Source organism: Neocloeon triangulifer, unplaced genomic scaffold, assembly GCF_031216515.1.
Source record: "Neocloeon triangulifer isolate White Clay Creek 2 clone unplaced genomic scaffold, ASM3121651v1 ptg000012l, whole genome shotgun sequence".
In the NCBI taxonomy this organism is placed as follows: Eukaryota; Metazoa; Arthropoda; class Insecta; order Ephemeroptera; family Baetidae; genus Neocloeon; species Neocloeon triangulifer.
The window spans coordinates 9,693,193-9,714,214 of NW_026775554.1; the positions used below are offsets into that span (position 1 = coordinate 9,693,193).

At 36.6% G+C, this 21,022-nt stretch overlaps 5 protein-coding genes across 7 annotated transcripts in view; 3 read left to right on the top strand and 2 right to left on the bottom strand.

The window, feature by feature from the left end:
* The window catches only part of LOC132197077 (uncharacterized), a 59,129-nt gene extending 58,528 nt beyond the window's left edge, over positions 1-601 (bottom strand). For both annotated transcript variants that reach the window (XM_059620126.1, XM_059620124.1), the window contains exon 1: positions 460-601. The gene's annotated coding sequence lies outside the window, so the exon portion shown is untranslated. The remainder of the gene's footprint in view (positions 1-459) is intronic.
* Positions 602-7,849: 7,248 nt separating this feature from the next.
* On the top strand, positions 7,850-9,198 carry LOC132197258 (uncharacterized). Of its 2 annotated transcripts, none has more exons than XM_059620421.1 (2): positions 7,850-8,148; positions 8,504-9,198. In XM_059620421.1, the coding sequence occupies exons 1-2, from the start codon at positions 7,906-7,908 to the stop codon at positions 8,984-8,986; spliced, it is 726 nt and encodes a 241-aa protein (XP_059476404.1). In that variant the 5' UTR covers positions 7,850-7,905; the 3' UTR covers positions 8,987-9,198. The 2 variants fall into 2 exon arrangements, with proteins under 2 accessions (XP_059476404.1, XP_059476405.1); XM_059620422.1 differs by having other exon boundaries at positions 7,850-8,121.
* Positions 9,199-9,660: 462 nt separating this feature from the next.
* Positions 9,661-14,100, top strand: LOC132196640 (alpha-glucosidase-like). Its single transcript, XM_059619428.1, has 10 exons — positions 9,661-9,842; positions 10,672-10,851; positions 11,524-11,684; positions 11,746-11,871; positions 12,017-12,258; positions 12,313-12,499; positions 13,040-13,256; positions 13,315-13,513; positions 13,702-13,860; positions 13,950-14,100. Exons 1-10 carry the CDS (start codon positions 9,695-9,697, stop codon positions 14,029-14,031), a joined length of 1,701 nt encoding a protein of 566 aa, XP_059475411.1. The 5' UTR covers positions 9,661-9,694; the 3' UTR covers positions 14,032-14,100.
* Positions 14,101-14,920: 820 nt separating this feature from the next.
* On the top strand, positions 14,921-16,536 carry LOC132198243 (SAYSvFN domain-containing protein 1). The gene is made up of 2 exons (XM_059622162.1): positions 14,921-15,173; positions 15,599-16,536. Exons 1-2 carry the CDS (start codon positions 15,021-15,023, stop codon positions 15,989-15,991), a joined length of 546 nt encoding a protein of 181 aa, XP_059478145.1. The 5' UTR covers positions 14,921-15,020; the 3' UTR covers positions 15,992-16,536.
* Positions 16,532-20,980, bottom strand: LOC132198242 (RNA-binding protein 45). The gene is made up of 14 exons (XM_059622161.1): positions 20,826-20,980; positions 20,366-20,622; positions 20,160-20,274; positions 19,903-20,097; positions 19,289-19,717; positions 19,023-19,168; positions 18,852-18,966; positions 18,643-18,799; positions 18,131-18,237; positions 17,326-18,017; positions 17,209-17,236; positions 17,070-17,128; positions 16,892-17,003; positions 16,532-16,830 (listed from the first exon to the last, which is right to left on the bottom strand). Exons 2-9 carry the CDS (start codon positions 20,598-20,600, stop codon positions 18,136-18,138), a joined length of 1,494 nt encoding a protein of 497 aa, XP_059478144.1. The 5' UTR covers positions 20,601-20,622; positions 20,826-20,980; the 3' UTR covers positions 16,532-16,830; positions 16,892-17,003; positions 17,070-17,128; positions 17,209-17,236; positions 17,326-18,017; positions 18,131-18,135.
* Between the last annotated feature and the right edge of the window lie 42 nt (positions 20,981-21,022).

Sequence of the window (21,022 nt, forward strand, 5' to 3'; positions counted from 1 at the left end):
TCATTTTAAGACTGAATTGATTTTTTGTATTCATGCAGAGCAGAATTTATACAGTAAAATAGCAATTCACAATTTCCAATGTTAGAAACTTATGATAGCCAATTACAAGATGCAAAGTGTTGCGAAGTTCAAATGAGATTTATCTGAAAATATTGTTTAATTTTCCGTAAGTCTCTCCAGCCAAAATGTAAATGCATTTCTTTTCCTTCACAGTATTAATTGATACATGTATTTCAGATCTTTTTTAATATTTTATGAAAGCTCGGATATAGAAAAACTGTGCCTATGAGTTTGCAAAATTATCAATTTTCACATTATTGTATTTACTCATTATGAAATCAGTTTTCTGGGTGACAACGCACTGAAAAAATTGATAAGTAGCATTTTTGCAGTCGACGAAAACAAAAATCAAGTTAAACCTGATCAAAGAGACAAAGAGGAAGTTGCAAATCAACTTACCGCAACGATTTGAGCAAGCAAAGTGGCCCGCTTTGAGACGCGCACTACGCCGGCTTGATTGAGTTAGCGCGAGGAGGGTTGCCTATAGCGAAACACTGGCCGATGCACCAACAGACGGAGAGGATCGTGTGTTCGCCGTCGACTGGAGCTTCACACTGAGAGAGCGGGCAAGTGAGAGAGAGCGAGCGGTGCTCAGCCGCGGCGGCGCCGCCACCCCTCTACCCCGCAACCCACGAGAAGATGCACTCGCAAAACAAATGCACACATTTTGGGGGTGCAGTGCAAGGCAAGGGTCTTTCGCAGTTTCCGCACCCAGAGACACGTCCATTTATTTATGGGCTTCGGCGGAAACGGGTTATTGATGTTCTGATTTTTCCGAGTGGGCCCCTTTTGCATGCCGCGCGCGTAATGTGCATTTTACACGCATAGAGCATTAAGAGGAGGTTGTTTTCCTTTTGAAGTTCTCGCAATCCGCATCTACAAATATTTTCAGTCTGCTCAGAGAACCGTGCAGTTTTCCAGTGGATGGTTCCATAATTTTGCAAACTTTCAATAATGCGAAAGGTTTGAATTTACTTTGAATACTTTAAAAAGAATGTGGGGTGAAAATTGAAAGGCTTGCAGGATTCTATACAAGTTGGCATTGAACTGAATTTTGAAAAAAAAATATTATAAATATAAAATGCATAATATAAATAATACATTAGAGGGCTGATTTTGCAAGTGATGACGCAAAGTTTATTTGTTAATATTTTTTGTGCAATTATCTTGAAGTGAAAAATTCCATTGCAGGGAAGAAATCAAGTCAAAAAAATCATTATTAATATTATTTTAATATTATGATTTAAAAAATTATTACGATTTTTCCGATTGGAAATGAGCACTAACATAATTTTTTATGTTTCTTATATTTTTAATGTTTCTCAAAAGCACCTTCCGTATTACCTTCTTTGAAATTTCAAACTCAATAATCCTCCCCATAATCCTTGGCGGATGCTGGCGGAGAGGCTCTCTTATGATTACATGAAGAACTTTGCCTTGACAAGGTAAGTTTTTTTACAACTATCCATCATTTTTCAAAACAGAACCCTCGCTCCACCAAGGCCGGGCGCACAGACAAAGAAAAAAAAGTTGAGTGCTCTCTCTTTCCTCTATTCGTTACTCGCTTTCATTTCGCATTCGCCTTGGAGCGAAATTTATGTATTTAGATCGTTGCTCACTTTATTTTCTTGTCACTTTTCCAAACACACACGTCGGTGGAAAGGAGGCCCTCGTCGCCACGAGACACGTCAGACGCAGACCGGCGACACTCGCGCGTGTCCTGGTTTCGCCCTTAATGGACTCGTTTCACCTCGACATCCACGTGAAAGGGTCCTCTGAGAAATCTACTCGCAGAGAAACTCTACTGCCCAGAGACAGAGGGTGACGTCACGACGTGCAGTATAGTTATTCCAGAGCATATGTATACTGTGCTCACGGGCTGATTGTAAACTGGCAATCAGTCATGCAGATTTATTGGAAAGGCAAACAAAGCAACCTGTGCGCAAACACAGTTGCCGGTGGAAATTGCTTGGTTTTGTTTGCTACGTAGCAAACTGGAAAGTGGTCTTTGGTGAATAAGCGTGAAAAGCAAAAAATGGGAAATTCCAAAAGATTTTTGTTTACATTATTTTTGATAATAATTAATTATAATTTCACTATAATTGCGAAACACTGCATTCCAAAATAAGAAATATTTTTGAAAAATGTAGAATTTAACAGTTTTCTGGAACATTTTAAAATAATATGTATAATTTTTAGTTGGTGACGATATTTCAACTGGTTCGACCAACGTGCTTCATGTGACAAAAGTATAAAAAAATTGTTTAATAACTAATAACTCATACAAATCTATCACCCTAGTACTTTATCAAATTATGCTATAAAAACCTAACATATTAAAATCTTTACACTACTTTTTTAAATTAATTTATATTATTAATATATTATTAATATTAATTATTTATTAATTAATATATCAAACTATTTCTCAGTTTTTTTTTTTCGGTAAGAATATGCTACACATAGACTAATAAAATCTTGTTTCTTTTTTTACCAAACTAGTATAATTTTATTAATATTTACCCTTTTTTTATTTTAATATGAATCACTTAATAATACCTTTAATCGCTAGAAAAATTATATTATTAAAGATATTAAACCCAAAATCAGTTTTGAATTAACTTTAAATAAATTCAGTATCACTTATAACAAAAATATTTGTTGGTAATTTTTTGATAAAAAATTTTACAAAAAGAAATAAAAATAATGAATGATGAGCCATTGCAATGTACTGCCATTTCAATGACTGGAAATTCTCGTTTATTACCCAGAATAATATGATACTGAGACCGAGGTCAGAGTTCAGCAGTATAGGTGCATCTCGCACCAGGCCACGTCTGTGGAATAACAATGCGTTATTAATATCTGCCTCCCTGCATCAGTCCCACGGAGAGAGAGAAGAGACGTTATTGCATTGCCGCACGGAGCAAAAGTTAGTACATGGTTATATATGGTGCATAGTTCTGCGGCTGTATTATACGTTCTGCTCTCTCACTCAGAGAGATGCACTGCATTGTGAAAATGCGCAGGGATATTTTCATTTTCTAGCGTAATACCAAGGAAGATTGTTGTCGTTCTTCTATTATTATTATTTTATCAGCAGTGAAAAAATTGCTTGAAGAGCGCGGCTATGGATTTTTCTGCCGAGCTCAGTTGGACAGTGAGAAATCGGGCAGGCGGTTTGCTCGCAGCACTCAGCACCGATCGGCAATTGTAATGAGCGCGGAAAGGAGGAAAAGAACAGGAAAGAGAGGTGGCCTGGCCCGTCAGGCACGGGGTGGTGATTTTTCATCGGTGCTGACAGAATTTGAAGAGCGCGCCCCCGCCTCGTGTCAAAAAACCGTTCCCAGCACAGACAAATTGATTTTATGTATTTTCCGTTCTTGCAGATGGAAAATTCGCGCTTCAGTTGCCTGTTCTGACCTAAATTTAGACAGCTATTGATTAGCACCAGCAAGCCTTCTGGCAGGAGCGAGATTTTGTACACGTCATTCTCTTCGCAAAGAAAAAAAAACATTTGTTGCCTATCTCTATATGACAAAACTTTGATCATTAAATTTATGAAAAATTGTTTCTAACAAAAACGTTAAAAATAGAAAACACGTATGGAATAAAAAAAAAAACGCTGGCTGCTCATTAAAATAGTGAAAAGGTCTTTTCAGTTTTTTTTATCTATTATTTGCCGACAGTTTCTTTTTCAAGTTTCAATTTTCTTTTCTGATTTGAAACGTAAAAGAAAGTCAATCACAAAAAAAATTAAATTATCAGAAAATTTTTAATCGTTTTTAGTCTTGCTTTTCAATGTCATATAATATAGGATATTATTTAAACTTTTAATTCCATTTTTATTGATTTTGTTTGATAATTTAGTTTTTACAAATTACATAAGAAATTTGAAGGAAAAAAAGAGTAAAATGAAACTTAATTTATATTCTTAATTTATTTCACTTCAAGAGAAAGAAAACATAGGATCTATTGTTAAAAAAGTGTAAGTTTCATTACTAACGACTTTTCCAATGAAAACACGCTTAAAGTAATCTGTTTAAAAAGTTTTCACTAGTGCAAATATTTAATTGTAATTTTAAAGTTGGCCAATTCAACTCCCTAATGCTCAAAAATTCTTGAAGTTCAGTAAATAATACATTTTTATAAACGTTTTCACAACATACATTTCCTCCTCAATTCTAATTTATAATTTATCAATGATTGTATTTTGATGAGGATAAAAAGTAAGTAACTTCAAATTAATTAAATTTAACATTTAAATTTTTCTTTTTAAATTTCACCCGTGCAGCTTATTTATTATTTTTTTTCGCAGTCAATTGCCAAAAGCCTAAAATAATCCCATCAGAAATGACGGCTCGTCGTTAGAGTCAAATTAGTGCGAGGCAGCAGGAGCGCTCAGACAGCGCTTTAAATTTTAAATGAGATCGATTTCCATCATTAATGTGAACTCCTCCGGCGAAGCAGCAGAACTGTCCATTTCAGCCGCCTCACAACAGTTGGCTTTGTTAACTAGCAGCTTGGCTCTCTTTGAACGTACAGCCCACTTGATTCGGAGGAGCTGTTCTCCCAAAGGTGAGTTTGTTCGCCGCCGCACCGCAATGCATTGAATGAAACCCCAATGCTGCTCCGGCCATTGTTTCCTACCAGTCAAACGGAGCGAGTTGTCTTTGTGCTCTCTCTGCCTTTGCCGACGAGTGGGCTTTGGGGATTATGCAACCTGCCTTAAATTCCAGGTCACCACATAAGTTAACACTTTTTCCTTTCATCAACCTCAACACCCAAGGGTGATTGGGGTGAACGACGTTTAATTTAAGCAGCTAATTATTCGGTTTTTACACCAATTTTAAAGTGAAACGGTCCGAAAATTCAAATTTTATGATGATTGTCAAACTCAAATTATCTGCATCATTCAATACAATCAAAGCGACTAAATAATCTCCGCGGAAAATCACCATATATTAAATAAATGTGAAATTTCAATTTCATTTAGAGATCTCTCAACAAATCTATTACAAACGGGAGTTTAAGAAATTAAAAGTGGAGTGTAAAAATTAATCCGATTTAATCACAGCATCAGATAAATATTCATTAGCAATTTCTGGCCGCTTTACGAAATTAATCCCCCAACGAAAGTGAGAGTCTGCAACGCTCTTAAGGTTTGTCCATTTAATTCCCAAGACTAACACCATTTCAGCCGACTTAGCCTGCCGCCGAGAAGTTAGTTAAAATCAATTTATGGGCAGACTAAGGACGGAGAGTTTCAGCCAAGGGAAGTTGTTTGCGCGTCCCAAGAGTTATTTTGCGGTGGCGACGCAGAGGGTCTCGGTTCGCTCTGCATGAGAGCGGCGCGTGTAGTTTAGGTGGCGACGCGCAGCATTAGCGTCGTCGTAAAATATTTGCGATTATCGCGCCCGTGGTGCACGCAATAACAATAATTAGCGCCATAGGGGCGGAGATTATATTCTCGCTGTCCTGCCGATTAATGGGTTGCTGCACTTGAGTGTTGATTACGTGATTGCTTCATGGACCTGTACAGAGAACAGAGAAAAATTTATAATAAGAAATTATGCTGCAATCTATTTTTATGTGTTAATTTTTATCAAAACACTGCATGTTGATGATTTTGCGTTCTTGACCAAGAGAGCTTGAATTTACGCTGGATTTTTTAATATAATTAAAACTTGTTTAATATTATTTTTTAAATTATCCTGTTAAAAAAAGCTGTTAGTTTTATTAATTAATAAAACTTTAAAAGTAATAATTAATTATTCATAATTAAATATATAATTAATTTTTTTAATTTTAAAAATATATTAACTAAAATATTGTCTGATATTTCAAAGCTAGATTAATAAGAAAGTTAAAAATATTGAACATTTTTGAAACTCTTTCAAGAACGAAATAAATTAAGTAGGTACTCCTCCCAGCCATCTATTCAATATCTTTAGAGATATACATACACGCCATTAGATTCACAATAAGATATCATCATTTAAACCCCAGAAAGTAGAAATTGGTTAAAGAGGTCTATCTAAATTATGATATGTTATGATTGATATTTGACATATATCCCACAATCAGTTTGCGTCATTAGTTTTTGATAAGATTGTCACCAAGATAATCAACCAAATGTTGCATAATAATTAATGATATTTTTAATTGCCATTATTGACTTTAAATTTTTGACATTTGGTCAAGACAACTGTATACAAATCCAAATTAACACTATAAATTTAATTTTGATTTTTACTCCTTATGCCAAATTAATTCACCTAAGATTCTAACAAAATCACGCTAATCTTTGTCGATCAATCTCGATCTGGGCTTTGAAACCACATCCCGTTTAATTGCATTCCGGCGGAGCCAGATTTATCAGCATGCTGCAGGCGAACCTGGGCACGGCCTCATGGAATTTGCTTGTTTTTCCGCCGTGGCATTTCCATCGGCACCACTATTAATCATTAAGTTGGTAGGTAGGTGGAGTGTGTGATTGCACTTCAATCTTTATGGGGTCCATTAGCGCGGCAGATAGCGAGCGGGGATGTGCCCCGGGCGTGACAAATGACACCCTTTTGGCCGGCCCGAGAGTGAGTGAGAGAGTGAGTGATCTCCATGCGACTTTTTCCATGGGAGCGCCACCGCGATATTCGGCCGGCCAATGAGTAATGAACGCGCCTGGCAAAATCAATCGCGCTGTAACTCGGCAGAAATTCGCGACCTACACTCTAGATTGAAAAAAAACCCGCCTGCTGATTGCTACTTTTTCTCGGTGTAGAAATTCAGAGAGCACTACTATTTGTTTGCTCATTTCCCTTCGGGCAAATGTTTGCTACCAACACAAAGCTGCTCTCTTTTGTAACAATATAAAAAAATGTTTGCAAATAAAGCACTTGGCTCGCTTGCTCTCCAAAGTGCGTGCGGGCCGGTTCAATACTGTTTCGTATTTCAACAGAAAGCAGTATAGGGCCACGTGAAGACATTTAGATATAGCATTAAAAAATAAATTGGCTATATTTGCATAGTATGAAAATCAAGAAACACTTAAAAATAAGTAAATCATAAATTTTTTTATATATTCTCTTTCAATTTGAGGGAAACATGCATTATTTTGGAAACTCCAGTCACCATTTCATTCAATTTGCTTTCTGCTCTTACAAAAATCAAGTTATCTTGTAAATATAAAAAACAATAATGATTTTGTAATAATGCAATGTCATAAATCAAAATCCACTCTTTCGTTCATAAGAAAATGCAGCAACATTAGATGGATGAAAACTTTATTTTGCGATAGTATATAACTTATTACAATAAGAAGCACACACTCTTTGAAAGTTGATATGTATAAAGTAATGAAATAAATAACAAGTTTAATTAATTAAATTTAATTGACACTAAATTTTTAATCATTTATGGTTTTATGGATTTTAAGATCGAACAACTTTAAAAAAAACAACTTTCGAATGAAATTTGTTATTTAAATAATTCACTAATAAAAAATTAAAAATCAAACAAATTCCGCTCTTTTTATAAAACAGTACAACTTTTTTGGATTATTTGCAGGCCGTATTACTCTGATTAGAATATACTGATTTGATTTTTCTCCCGGAATTCATATACTACAGTGTCGATCTGATTGCAAAAATAATTTAAACTTTGTGTTTTACGTCAATAGGGGAAAGAGGGAAGAGATTTTGCGTTTCGAGCAATCAGATTTGGCCCTTGGATGCATTTATGTATTATTCCAAGAGCGATGATCGAATTTTCCTGATAAGATAAACGTGCGACTGCTGAGTGCTTGGAGATTTGCGGACGCGCAAACAGCGTTTTCCCGCAGACATCATGGTTGAGCCGATCGACCCGGAAAATTGGCAAGCGGAAGCCAAGAGGGAACAGTGCGAATTTTACACAAAGGTGGGCCACAAGGTGACTTGGCGCGGCGTGCCCTCCGAGACGAAGCACTCTTTGCAGCTCATGATTGCGGAGCACATGTTCCACAGCGAATTGACCGATGAGCAGGAGGACTTGTCAGACCTTGGACTCTCACGGACAGAAGCGGCAAGTGTCAAAATCATTTCAAATAAGGTGTGTTTATTCCATCCATTTTCTCTCTTATATTTATCTTCTATTGCGTTATTTTTCAAAGGATAAACGAAAAATATTAATTATTTAATGTGTACGTTTCAATTCTAATTGCAAGGCAGTATATTATACACTTATATTCAAAATAAACACATTTTTAATAGACTTCAGAGAAACAAATAACTTGCAAAAAAACTGTGAAAAAACTTTACTCTCAAAAACAAAAGAAAATAACAAAATCAATTACAAATTAATTATTTTTTAACACAATGTAATTAAAAAAAATAATTATCGAGTTTAATTAAATTTTTTATTACAAATTATAACAAATTTTTTGAAGTTAAATTATAAATTTCAGATTACGAAGTATTTTCCTGAACAGTTTGTCTACATCAATATAATATACGTCACCGCCAAGTGGAAAAAATCAACGTGGGGTGAAATTGTGTTCAGGGTGGAGGGCGGCGGCCAGACCAAGTTCATCGACTCGCGGTACAGGGTTTACTCAGACTGGGGCTCGTACCTGACTGGAAACCGAATGGCTCCCTGCCAAATGTGCTACCCACCAAACGGAAGGTACACCCTGGCGCCCACTGGAATGGAAGTGCTACTCGAGATTGGATGGTCGCCCAACTCGTCGCGCAAAAACAGGATTTTGGCGACGTGCAAACTGATCGCCTACCTGGCGCTCTTTTTCGGTCTGATTTTAGACGCTGTTAATGCTTTTCTGCCGGATATTACGATTCTGTTTATTGTGGGCAGCAGTATTTCGATCGTCGCGTTGATTTATCTGGTGGTACTGGCAGTAGTCAATTTTGTGGAAGCTCTCAAATATTCGTAATTTTGTAGCAATAAGCGCGGCTGCTCACATTTATGATTTTCAGATGATATACATGAATGATTTAATTACAATTTCAAAAATATATTGCATCAATTAAATTTTCTTCAAATAAAATGCAGACAAATTGTTTCACCAATTTATTTTCGTGTTGGAACTATATATATCTTTGTCCAAGTTTATGAAAATAAAAAATTATTCAATTGAAGAAGAATACATGCCATGAGTATGTTTACTTTTTGCATACTTTCATCGCAAAAACCTCAAGATTTTTCAAAGTAAAACATGCAGAAGGATATAACTTGTTGAAATAAATAAATTAATTTTGTTTGCAAACGGTAATTACATTTTCAAAAAAATCTCAACAAGATGATATACTTTTAACATTCAAGATCCTCTATTAAGCTAACTATTAAAAGCATGTACCCTAACAACTATAAGCCTATCAATAGAGGCGCTCGATAAAGCCAAAGATAATAATGGTAGGCGTTTTACCGCGCGGTATGCAAAACCTCTCTGCCTCTCGTCAGTTGGCAAGCAAAATGGAAAAGCCCTTCAATCTCCGGCCAATAATTTGACGTCAAGGAGGCCGCACTCTCCTTGTGCAAGAGAAAGAGTATTATCAGGTCAAAAAAGACGCGGGTTATCAGGCAGAGATAAAAAGGAGGTATAAATTAGGTGTGGGTCTGCGAGCGACGTGGAACCCTCAAAATGCAGCATTTGTCACTTTTGGCGGGGCTGGTGCTCGTCATCGGGGCCGCCCAGGCCCAGCTCGACTGGTGGCAAACTGGGGTCATTTACCAAATCTACCCTCGTTCATACAAAGATTCAAATGGTGACGGTATTGGAGACATCAATGGTTAGTACTGATTTGATTAAAATTAAAATCAACTTTTTAATTAACTGTGAAAAAGAAGCGGAATATGGTGACATAATAATATTAAATCTGGTTAACACAATGAAGGATTATTTGTTATTTTATTAGCTTCGATGCAAATTGAAACTAAAAATATAAAACTTTTAAAAGTAACTTACTCCAATACTTTTAATAAATAATTATACTTCTTTTTTTTTGAATAAATGGAATTTCTCGATAGAAGGATGAATTTCAAGTTGACTTTTCCCTTGATGGGTTTTGTGCGTTGTTTATTGTTTCAGAAAAACAATAAAAAAAACTCGCAAAATCCAATCAAGGAAAAGTGGACTTTTAATCCAAATCAACATGAATTAGACTTTAATTTATTATTTTTCACTTTATTTGTCTTTTTTCTTATTATTCTGTATGATTTGAAAAAAATTCTTTAAAATATCAATTTATGACGATTTATAATTTTTATCTCTCACAAATTTGTCTTCAGAACTTTTTTTTCAATCTTTAATCAATATACGACATTTTGGAGCACATTAAAAACCTTGCATACAATAAATTAATAACATTTACCTGTTATTGAAATAAAATTTATTTAAAAAAAAAATCAATTTAAAATTAAGTTTTATGCTATTTTCATATCTTCACAAATTAAATAATTTTAAAGTATATAATATTGTGTTACATAACTCCCAACTGATAATCTTTAGCCATCACAGAAGTGTTAAATAACACAGCGATAAGCTACTTGAAATCGTAATATAATATTGTCCCCATCAATGCCTATTATAATTCACTAATTAATCTCATCAATTGGCAGGTATTATCAGCAAACTGGACTACATCGCCAGCTTGGGTGTTGCCGCCGTGTGGCTTTCGCCCATTTACAAAAGTCCCATGGCCGATTTCGGATATGACATTTCCGACTTCAGGGACATCGACCCACTCTTTGGCACTTTGGACGAATTCAAAACGCTGCTGGCAGAAGCCAAAAGCAGGAGTGAGTTTGTCAACCTCTATTCATTTTCGCATCTCAATTCCATTCCTCCTGCATGAAACAGCCCTAAATGAGTATATAACTCAGTATAAATAAATGTCTGCCTGGCTTTGAATTAATTTTTTTTAAATCAAAATCGCACAGAGTTACTAGTAGAGTTTCTATAAAAAAAGTTTATTGCCAGCAATGAAGTTAATCAAAAAATACGTTTAGAAAATGAATTTTTTTTTGTTCATTTATTTCAATAAGAGATATATTGAAATATCTTTCAATAGAGGAAAATAAATTCCTAAATATGGAATCAACATATCGAAAATTATTTCGACCTTCCTAGCAAAGGTCCATACATGTGATTGTGAGTGTCCTTTATTAAAAAATAGAGGCTATTTTTTTCATATTTGAAGTGCATTTTTTTAAGAAATTGATTAAAATCTTTTTTATTTGTAGAAAAAGATTCAAGTTCAGTTGGTAATTACTGTTCATGTGCAGCTGAAAAAATAATAATTAAATTCTGCCCCTCATAATTATGGAACTGTATTAATTAGAGGGCCGAGGTGTGTCCTGTAATGGAATAATTTAGAGTAACACTATAACGCGGCCTTGGCTGTAAACTGATAGAGTGCCCGTGCAGCGCGCGGTTTGTTGGCGCGCATTAATTTAATTGCCGATTTGCAGACTTGGGAATCATAATGGACATGGTTCCCAACCACTCGAGCGATGAGCACGAATGGTTTGTCAAGTCTGAGCAAAAAATCGACCCCTACACAGACTACTACACGTGGCAGCCGGCAAAGGGCTTCAACGCCTCTGGAGATCCGATTCCACCCAACAACTGGGTATGTTAACAACAATTAACACAGAAACCTGCTAAACGCGAATAATTTTATCCCTCTCAAGTTGAGCGTGTTTGGCGGCTCTGCCTGGGCGTGGAGTGAGTTGAGGCAGGAGTACTACTTGCACCAGTTCCACAGGAAGCAGCCCGACTTTAACTACAACAACCCCGCCATCATACAAGAAATCAAGGTTTCCTCTATTTTGCTACTATATTAAGGGACATAATGATGTCTTCTTTACTTTTTTTTTACAAATTTTACAATTTTACGACTGGATATTTTTATGTTAATTCAAATTTACAGTCATAGTCTTACATTTATTGATAATTTTTTAGGACATCCTCACCTACTGGTATGATCTGGGCATCTACGGCTTTAGGTGGGACGCAGTGACCCACATGTTCGAAGACCCCCAATTACTGGACGAACCCCTTTCCGGCAGCAATGTTGATCCTAATGACTACAACTACCTCCGACACGTCTACACTCAGAACCTTCCCGAGACTCCGTACACTTTGTCCCTCTTCAAAGAACACACCGACCAATACTCGGCCAGCGCTGGCGATGGCCTTCACAGGTGAAAACTTAAAATGTAATTTAAAATAAAACTCCTGATTTTTAAATTGTGTAGGGTCATGATGCTGGAGGTGTGGAATCCCATTGAAGAAGTGATGCAATATTACCGCAATGTGTCCGACTTCCCATTTAACTTCCGTTTCTTGACCACGATGAACAGCAATTCCAACGGAAGAGATGCTGAAAACGCAATTCGCGGATGGGTGGACAACATTCCTGACAATGGGTGGCCTAATTGGGTGGTGCGTTACTTTTAATTGATATTTTAAATGAGATTGAATTTTAATATACTTTCCATAATTAAATCTAAATGATATACATATTAAAAATGCACTTTGGTAAAATTTTACCGTTGTAATTTTTGTAAAATTTGTTCATAATCAAGGTAATTATATTATAATTCATTAAAGTTCTGAAAGAAATAAGAAAAATAATGCTGAAAGTTAAAAAAAAATGAAGAAATAAGTCGCAATACCTCCTTGTGATTAATGCGCTCCTGATACAAGTTGGAGCAAGAGAAGCTAAACCGGCCACTTTCTTGCTTTTTCTAGCTTGCTGAGGGCCCAGCAAGCACAAAAGCAGCAGCCAGCAGCGCTTTCTTTATGCTGGGGTTTTCTCATGGTTTTTCTTATCACACGAACAAATTACTCTAGCAAATAAATTTTCTTATTTCTATAAATTGGGCAAAACTAATGCGGAACTTTGAAAATTTTGTTTGATCAATGCTTTTTCCTGTAACTCTCGTATTGAGAAGCAAAATATAAAATATGTACAAACTTCAGCTCGGGAATCATGACATCTCGCGTGTGGGCACCAGGCTGCAGTTGACCGACGGCGCCATCCTGACCACCCTGTTGCTGCCTGGCACCTCCATCAACTACTATGGCGAGGAACTGGGCATGGTCGACACCTACATTCCACCCGAGGAGATCGTTGACCCCGCCGGCTACCGAGACCCTCCGAGGACGCCCATGCAGTGGGACGACTCGCAGCACGCAGGTTTGAGGAAATTATTTCCCAAAACGGAAAAAGCGAACTAAATAATAAAAAATGTCAGGGTTCACGAGTGGACCAAAACCGTGGCTCAGGGTCAACGACAACTACCTGACGGTGAACGTGGCTGCTGAGGAGGCCGCCCAAGAGAGCGTACTGAAGATCTTCAAGAGGTTGGTCAGCCTAAGGAAGGAACCGGCCATCCAGTTCGGCACCCTGCACACCTCGGTCGTCGCCTACGAGCTGGTGCTCGCCTACGCAAGGTATATTTTTAGCAAAATTTTAAAGCAAATAATAGTAAAAAGAGGTGATGCCTAAATATTACTTTTTTAATTTTAACCATCCATATTTTTTTCAATTGTACAAATTATTGTGAAAAATTTTTGGAATTTAGAAATCATTGGAAATATTACAAAATTTTTAATTTTTTGTTTGGATTTTAAATCAACAGAGAGGCATTGAGTCCAACGGACAAGAGTTATATGGTCGTTTTCAACTGGAGCCACGACCAGACCCATGTAATTGACCTCTCACCCGGTGCTTTTGGCGCATTCCCATTTGAAATCACGCAGCCAACCGTGGAAATCAGAACTCTCGGCAGCGACATTCCGTACGTTTATTGATTTCATTTTTTGCTTTAAATAATTTTGCAGTTAATTTTTTTAATAGATTTTTTATGAAATAATTTAAATTTTCCAGGTTTGACAACTTTGACCCCGCTGCTTTTACGTTGAAGCCGCGATCGGGATGTGTTGTCAGTTTCCTTGCAGTCAGACCGTAGTTTAAAATGTACAGTATTAAAAATGAAAACATGAAATAATAAAGCATCATTTTAGCACCAAAAACCTTATTATTGATTTTTTATTCATGCGTGATTAAATATTACCGTCTTTTTTTATGTGAAATACTAAAATAACTATTTTTAATTTTACAAATTGACACTTATCTAACAAATAAATTAATCATTTAAAAAAAAAAATAAATAAATAAATAGATAAGCGCATTTAGGAAGAAATAAAGCAAAGAAACCACCTGCAAAAAAAAGTGCGGCGTTTTAAACTAAGAACCTACTTTTCTGGTTCAAAATATCAACACGCAACGTAATGCCTAGATGGAAACAAAAACAAAAATTTATGTTATAATTAGTCTTTATTTTTTCGATCTAATTTTAATCAATTTTTTACTGGTTCCCATTTACAAAAAGAAAAAAAGAAACCAACTGAAAAACTAAATTAAAAAATTATAGTTTACTTCTATTTAATATACATAAATTATGATTGTACTTATAACGAAAATGTTAAAATGTTTAAAATATCCTAAATTAAATTTTTTATTCTATTATTTTGACAGCTAGAAGCGCACCACTGATCCACCACCAGTGTCAGGCAATGATGAGCGGGGCCAGGCTTGAGCGGGCGGCCAGAGCAACAGAGGGCTTTTGACACTTGACTATAGTCTCTCCACCTATCGAATGCCACGCAAACCCTTTCGCTCGCCCAGTCGTGCCAAAATGTGGAAAGTTTTGCTCGCAACTAGGGATTGTAGAACCATGGGATACGAAGAAAGGCGGAGCCCCCCCATACCCGCAATGTTAAACTGGTACAATGTAATCAAATGGGAGCTGGTACCTAAGCCCCGCCCTTATTCGTATCCCAGAGCTCTACTATCTCTACTCGCAACTGACTCGTCAGCTGGGTAGTGGCGGGTAGCTGTCATAATTTGTTTACGTGTGTATTTTGTTCTCAAAGTCTTGCAGTTTGATGGGGCGCCATGGACGCGAAGTTAAGGGAGTATAGGGCCAAGAGAAGAAGGCAGGAGCTAATCGACGAGGCCAAGAGCAAAGTCAAAAATTTCTTTGCGGCCGGCGTGAAAGAGAAAGACGAGTCTGACATGGACCCAGCTCTCTCAGCACACGAGCGAGAGGCAAATATTTATTACATAATCCTTAATATTATATTGTTTAAATGAAATTGCGACCTACAATAATAAATTTATAATTAATTCAAAGGAAGAATTCAACGATTTAAAATTTTTCTTTTGCATTATTAAATTTTTTTTTTTTTGCTGTCTGTTTTTAACAGATTATGTGGCTAACCTGGAAATTTTGCCATTGTAACGCGCGAAAAGTTAGTTTTCCAGTCTGCTGCCTTAGTGTTGAAAATTATAGTTTTTATATTTTTTTAATTTATGGAAAATACAATATATGTATTCAAGAATTTATTTTATTATTTGAACTATTTTTAACATTTTTAGTAAAATACATAATATTATATATTATTTTATATTTTAGCAGGCACTAAAAATATATAAATTTTAAATATTTTTTCCTATTTGTAATTTTTGTACAGCCGATGCTCTCCGCTGCAGCTCCTTCGGCCTCTTTTCCCTCTGGCCAAAGAAATGTAGTGTTGATGAGTGATGACGAGGCGTGGGAAGCCGAGGAGGACGAAAGTTCCACCGAAGGCCTCTTGTCCAAACGCATCCGCCGCACCACCACGGCCATCCTTGCCCTCCTCTGGCTCACCCTGCTGCTCATTTCGCACCAACTCGGTCTGGCTTTGGCGTTTTGCGTCATTTCTGCAATTGTTTTTATTTTCCTGTGCACAAAAACGACGCCTCGGAAACCTGGAGAGCCAAGTGCCTACTCGGTTTTCAATCCAAACTGCGAGTCGATCGATGGAACTTTGAAAGCAGAGCAATTCGAGCGGGAAATCAGATATGGGCCTGGAGGTGTACACTGACAAGAGAACATTATCGTTCAATATTTGTGATTTAAAAAGCACTGAAAAGCTTAATTTATTATATGTTCACTGAATTTATTATAAAATTAAATATTCAAATTTTAATTAAAAAATTTCATTGAATAAGTATTACATTAGTTTTAAAAATTATTATTTTTGCATCAAAAAATTTAGACCAAAATGGCGCAAAATGGTTCATAAGATAAAGATAAGATAATAACCATTTTTTTTTCATTAAAGCACAAATCATATGTTTTTCAGATGCAATGCTGTGATTGAAAATGATATATAGGTTAAATTGAGTCTTTGTATAGCATAATTCTTGAGAGAAAAATCCCTTTCAATAGTATCAGTATTTATCACTAAAGATGGGACGGAGAACCCTAGTTTCCCATTCTCGTTGTGCATCTCCAGTCAAGAGACAGTTTGGTTATTTTTTTTCTCCGATGATTTTGATTTTAAGCTAAATATTCTATTAAAATCTGTATTTGCCATGGGACAGTGAAATTAATTTGAACAATAAATTGAAAAGCAAAAAAATAATGCGATGCGAGATATTTATTGAAAATACCGAATTATAAAACTTTCAAACTTATCATATTTTCGTTGCGATTAAACTGCATTTTCCTCACACACTGATGCAAACCAGCGACCAGTGCAGTCGATATCATCCCATCCATTGGGATTCGCAGAGAACACAATGCAGTAATTTGATCCTGATGGCATATTGGGCTCTCCAAACGCCCATTTAGTAAAACTGACCTCTTCGCCAGTTGACCGCCAGAGAAATTGTCCGTCGTCAAGTCTGGCTCCAGAAGACCACAAATTCATGTCAAAATCTTGATAGAAACAAGTTAACTCTATCAGTGTCCTTATCATCATAATATAATTTTATTATACCTGGATTGGCAAGCAAAAAGGTTGTGAAAGTGTTCCACTTTTCGGCGGTTTGCAGACTCAATAGGGTCAAGTTTCGGCGCTCACACAGAGTCTGGGCATCATACCAATCCGCCTATTAAATATTTTTCAATTAGCATAATCATGAAATTCGCCTTTTGTGTAAAAATTAATTAATTACGTAATTTTGCATCTCAAAGTAGTACGATTTGTTGCCGATTTCAACCCATTCTGAACCAACTAGACAAGTGCAGGCAATGCAAAACCATTTTAAATTAAATTATTGGGATTAAAACAGGGAAAAGACTGCAAAAACTTACGTTTGCTTGGAGAATTGGTTCTGCCAATCTGAAAATTGGCATTTCCTCAAATTTTATAGTCCATAAAATCAATTTTGCAATGAATAAAGTGACAAGAAACAGATATTAATTTATTACCTCAAAGCTGAATGCTAAGCAAACAATTAAAGGCAAAAGATATTTCATTGTTCTAATTTTTGCTGCGTAGCTCAATTTACAGGCTCGGAGTTCAGTAAATCAAAGAGACCGATGATTAAATAAAGATTTTGTAGAATCCTATTATCTTTTAAATTTATGCAGATTATTCTCCTATCAGAAGACAGTCTCACAGTATTTCTACTCTATGGCCTTCAGTTTCAAGTGTCTCAAGCTGATCAAGTCTGAAAAAGGAGTCCAAAGTGTCCAAGCAATGATAAAAGTAAAACAATGCTTGTGAGAGTAACAAATTTGCTTTAATGTGACAGTGACTAAATATTATGTATATAAATAGTATTGCTAATAATACCATAATCATCAAGAAGATGTGATGTATGTATCAAGAGAACATTACAAATTATAACAAAAAATGTAAATCACGTTAGATCACTTGGGTAAAAATGAGTTAACGACAAAATACGCTAATTAAATATTTAAAAATGTAATACTTGTTAATACTGTACTCTGAATTAAGAGAAAAATTAACCGTTATAAAATAAAAAGATTCAAAACATAAAAAATGAATATAATAGAGAGTCAATAGTCCTCACAGAAGACACACAAAATAAGTTGGGCGCAAGTCGTTTTGTTTGTCTCGTTGCAAGTCTTTCGTACAGCTTGGCGTAGGTCGTGAGCTGTCAACACAAATTTTTGGAGGTAAATGGAAAAGAAAAAGCAGACAAATTGCATATTTATACAAATTGCATTTGCAGAAAGCAACAGAGAGAAAGTGGCAAAATCGACTTACCTCATTCAATATTCCATCTTGACCCTTTTGCGACTCACGTCATCCTTGGCAGGTTCTGCTGGCAGAACTTTCAACCTGCGCCCGCATATCATTTCTCCGTGTAGAGTCTGAAATTTTTTAATTTAAACATTGAGAAAAGAAAAAAATTGGTATAAATATATTAATAGAAAAAATTGGTCAACATTTGACAGAGCAAGAAAGCTTAACGTGCCCTGTCCTCAGATTGCAAGTTTTATTGCATGCTATAAAATGAGTGCAAATTTTGCAACTAGGGAAAATCGCCAAAATGTTCAAAATTTTATCTTAAATATCCAATTAAAAATATTTTGCTTTAAATCTCCAAAATTTGAGCGAAAAACATGGGGAAAATTTCTGAAAGTTGAGCCAGAGGTCTAGCTTTTTTTCTAAATTGGGAAAGCATGAGTACGTTTACTGAAATAATATTAATTATGTTAGAGTGCAACAATACCCTAACTGAGAATAATGCAGGGTCCGCAAAGAAAATTAAATACCTTCATAGCCAGCTCGGCGCTATCTTTTGAGGCATACTTCACGTAGCCGCAAGTCTTCTGACCAATTAGGTAGACGTCTATTAAATTTCCAAATCTACTGAAGACATCTTTCAAAATAGGCACTGCTGGTGGAGACGGCTGACATACAATGAACAGCCTAAATTCAGCAACGTTAATTATGAGAACCTTTTAGAATGTAATTGTCTCACCTCTCGACAACTTCTGCGCCGTAAGGAGCACAATTTTGGGGTGGCGGAAGAGGTACTGAGCAAAATCTAGGGTCGAATGTCTTGTCAACAGGACGAGCCATAATGGCAGGAATTCCTATATATATTAAAAATAAAAAATTTAAAATTAAGGCAAAAATAAGAAGAAAAAACCTGGATTCGTAGCTGCTACTTGAATTATGGCCCTTGCAGATACGAAATTTTCAGGTAAGGCAGTAAATTCAGGTCTGACGGCTTGCTGGCTGAGTGGCACAATGCTGTGCCTAGGCACTGTAGAGGGTCCTGGACCAGTTAGCACTCTAAAAAATAAATAGTGAAATTAATTTATCCAGGAATTGAAAGCTTTAAATTTGATGTTACAAGACTGCACATATTTTTTTAATTAAATATGGTAGTTAAATGTAAGGATCAATGCTCACGGTCTATCTTTGTTAAGGGACGATTCCAATTTGACGATCAGTCGTTGTCCGATGGGATACTCGAACCCATGGAGCTTTTCCTTTGCAAAGGCAGCAGCTTGTGGGTACTTGTAGACGGCAATAGCGTGTCCCTTGAACTGCCCGGTGACAGGGTCGGGAAGGAGCTGGAGGTAGTCCATGCCAGGCACAATGTCAAAGAGGCGCCACAGCTGATCTTGGTTAAGCGAGGGTGACGCGATGATGGTCAGACTGGTGCTGCAGGCTTCACCCTGGTTAAATGCCTCAGCAAAGTTGCCATTAGATCCTAGTTGCAAGGGAAAACGGTCAGGCTCCGAGGCGGGACCGGACGACTTCTGGGGCTTTGGCTCGGCGAAAACGGGCTTGAAAGATTTATCACAACCTTCGAAGGCCTTAGCTGCATGACTGGCCCTAGAAATATATTTGATAACTTCAATAATGTCAATTCTGAGAAATAATACCAAGATTTTTGCATGATTTAACCATTCACAAAAAAATTTCAAATACTATCAAATAGTAAAGTTATTCATTTTTCAGTTCGCAAAATTATTTTAAAATTGTATATAAGGTTTACATTTACAGATAAAAGTGTCTACCTATGGTACTTAATGTAAGCAAATCCTTTGCTAGCTTTGGTCTCATGGTCCTTGACAATAGAGACGTAATCAATATCACCATACTGAGAAAAAACCTCCTCCAACTCTTTCTGAGTCATGCTTTTTGGCACCATCACAAACAGTCGTAGCAACCTCTCTTCTTCATTCACTTCCCTCCTTGATCCCTGATCTCGGCTGCAAAAAGTTTTGGAAAACTGAATTAATTTATCGTAAGGAGAAATCTATAAACACAATACCTAGCTGCTATCATGACCTTCAAAGGCCGTGGGTGGTTTGGGATGCAAGAACCATTCATTTCCTCCATTGCTGAAGCCGCCTCAGAAGTTTTTGAAAATTTGATGTAAACAACACCTAAAAAAGCATTTTTTTTTTAAACATACATGAATCAGATAAAAGAGATTTAATTATAGAGAAAAAATTTTATATTCAGTTTTTTTTTTACCTTTCGGTTCACCAGAGGTTTTGTCCTTGACAAACCAAATCTCCTCGATGGTGCCGTACTTAGAGAAGGCCTCTTGGAACTCCTTCTCTGTGATGTGCTTGTCGCAGACGATGAACAGCCTTGAGTTTGGAGGGTCGTCGTACTTGCTGGGCTCCTTGCCGCCGACGTTGTTGTTGTTGCGGAATGACAGTTCGGTGACATGCTGGACGTCGTCGGCCCTCCGTCTATCGTTCATGTTCGCAAAATTCGAATATCACCTGCAATTCGGACACACCATCAAGGACGGGGTCAACGCCACAACCGTATGCTCGCTCGGCCGGACAGCCCTGTTACATGGAGCCGTGCACCTGTGGCTCATTTGTCAACCAGCACTCCTCGATCCAGGGCAAATCGAGCAGAAAAAAATGTGAAAGCCGTGACCCATTTTCCAGCACAATTCCTGACCACTTGTGGCACTCACCTCATGAATCTAGGTACTTTCGGCCGCGTGACAGGGTGCGCACACATGTAATGAAGGTGTAATAACAAATAATAGACGTCATCAGATCCTAGAAGGTGGTCATTGACATTAGAGAGAGTTCATTTAAAATTTTTCCTCACTAATTTAGCACTTGCGCGCCACCTGTGGACGGAACGGACAACTTCGGCTTCCGCAAA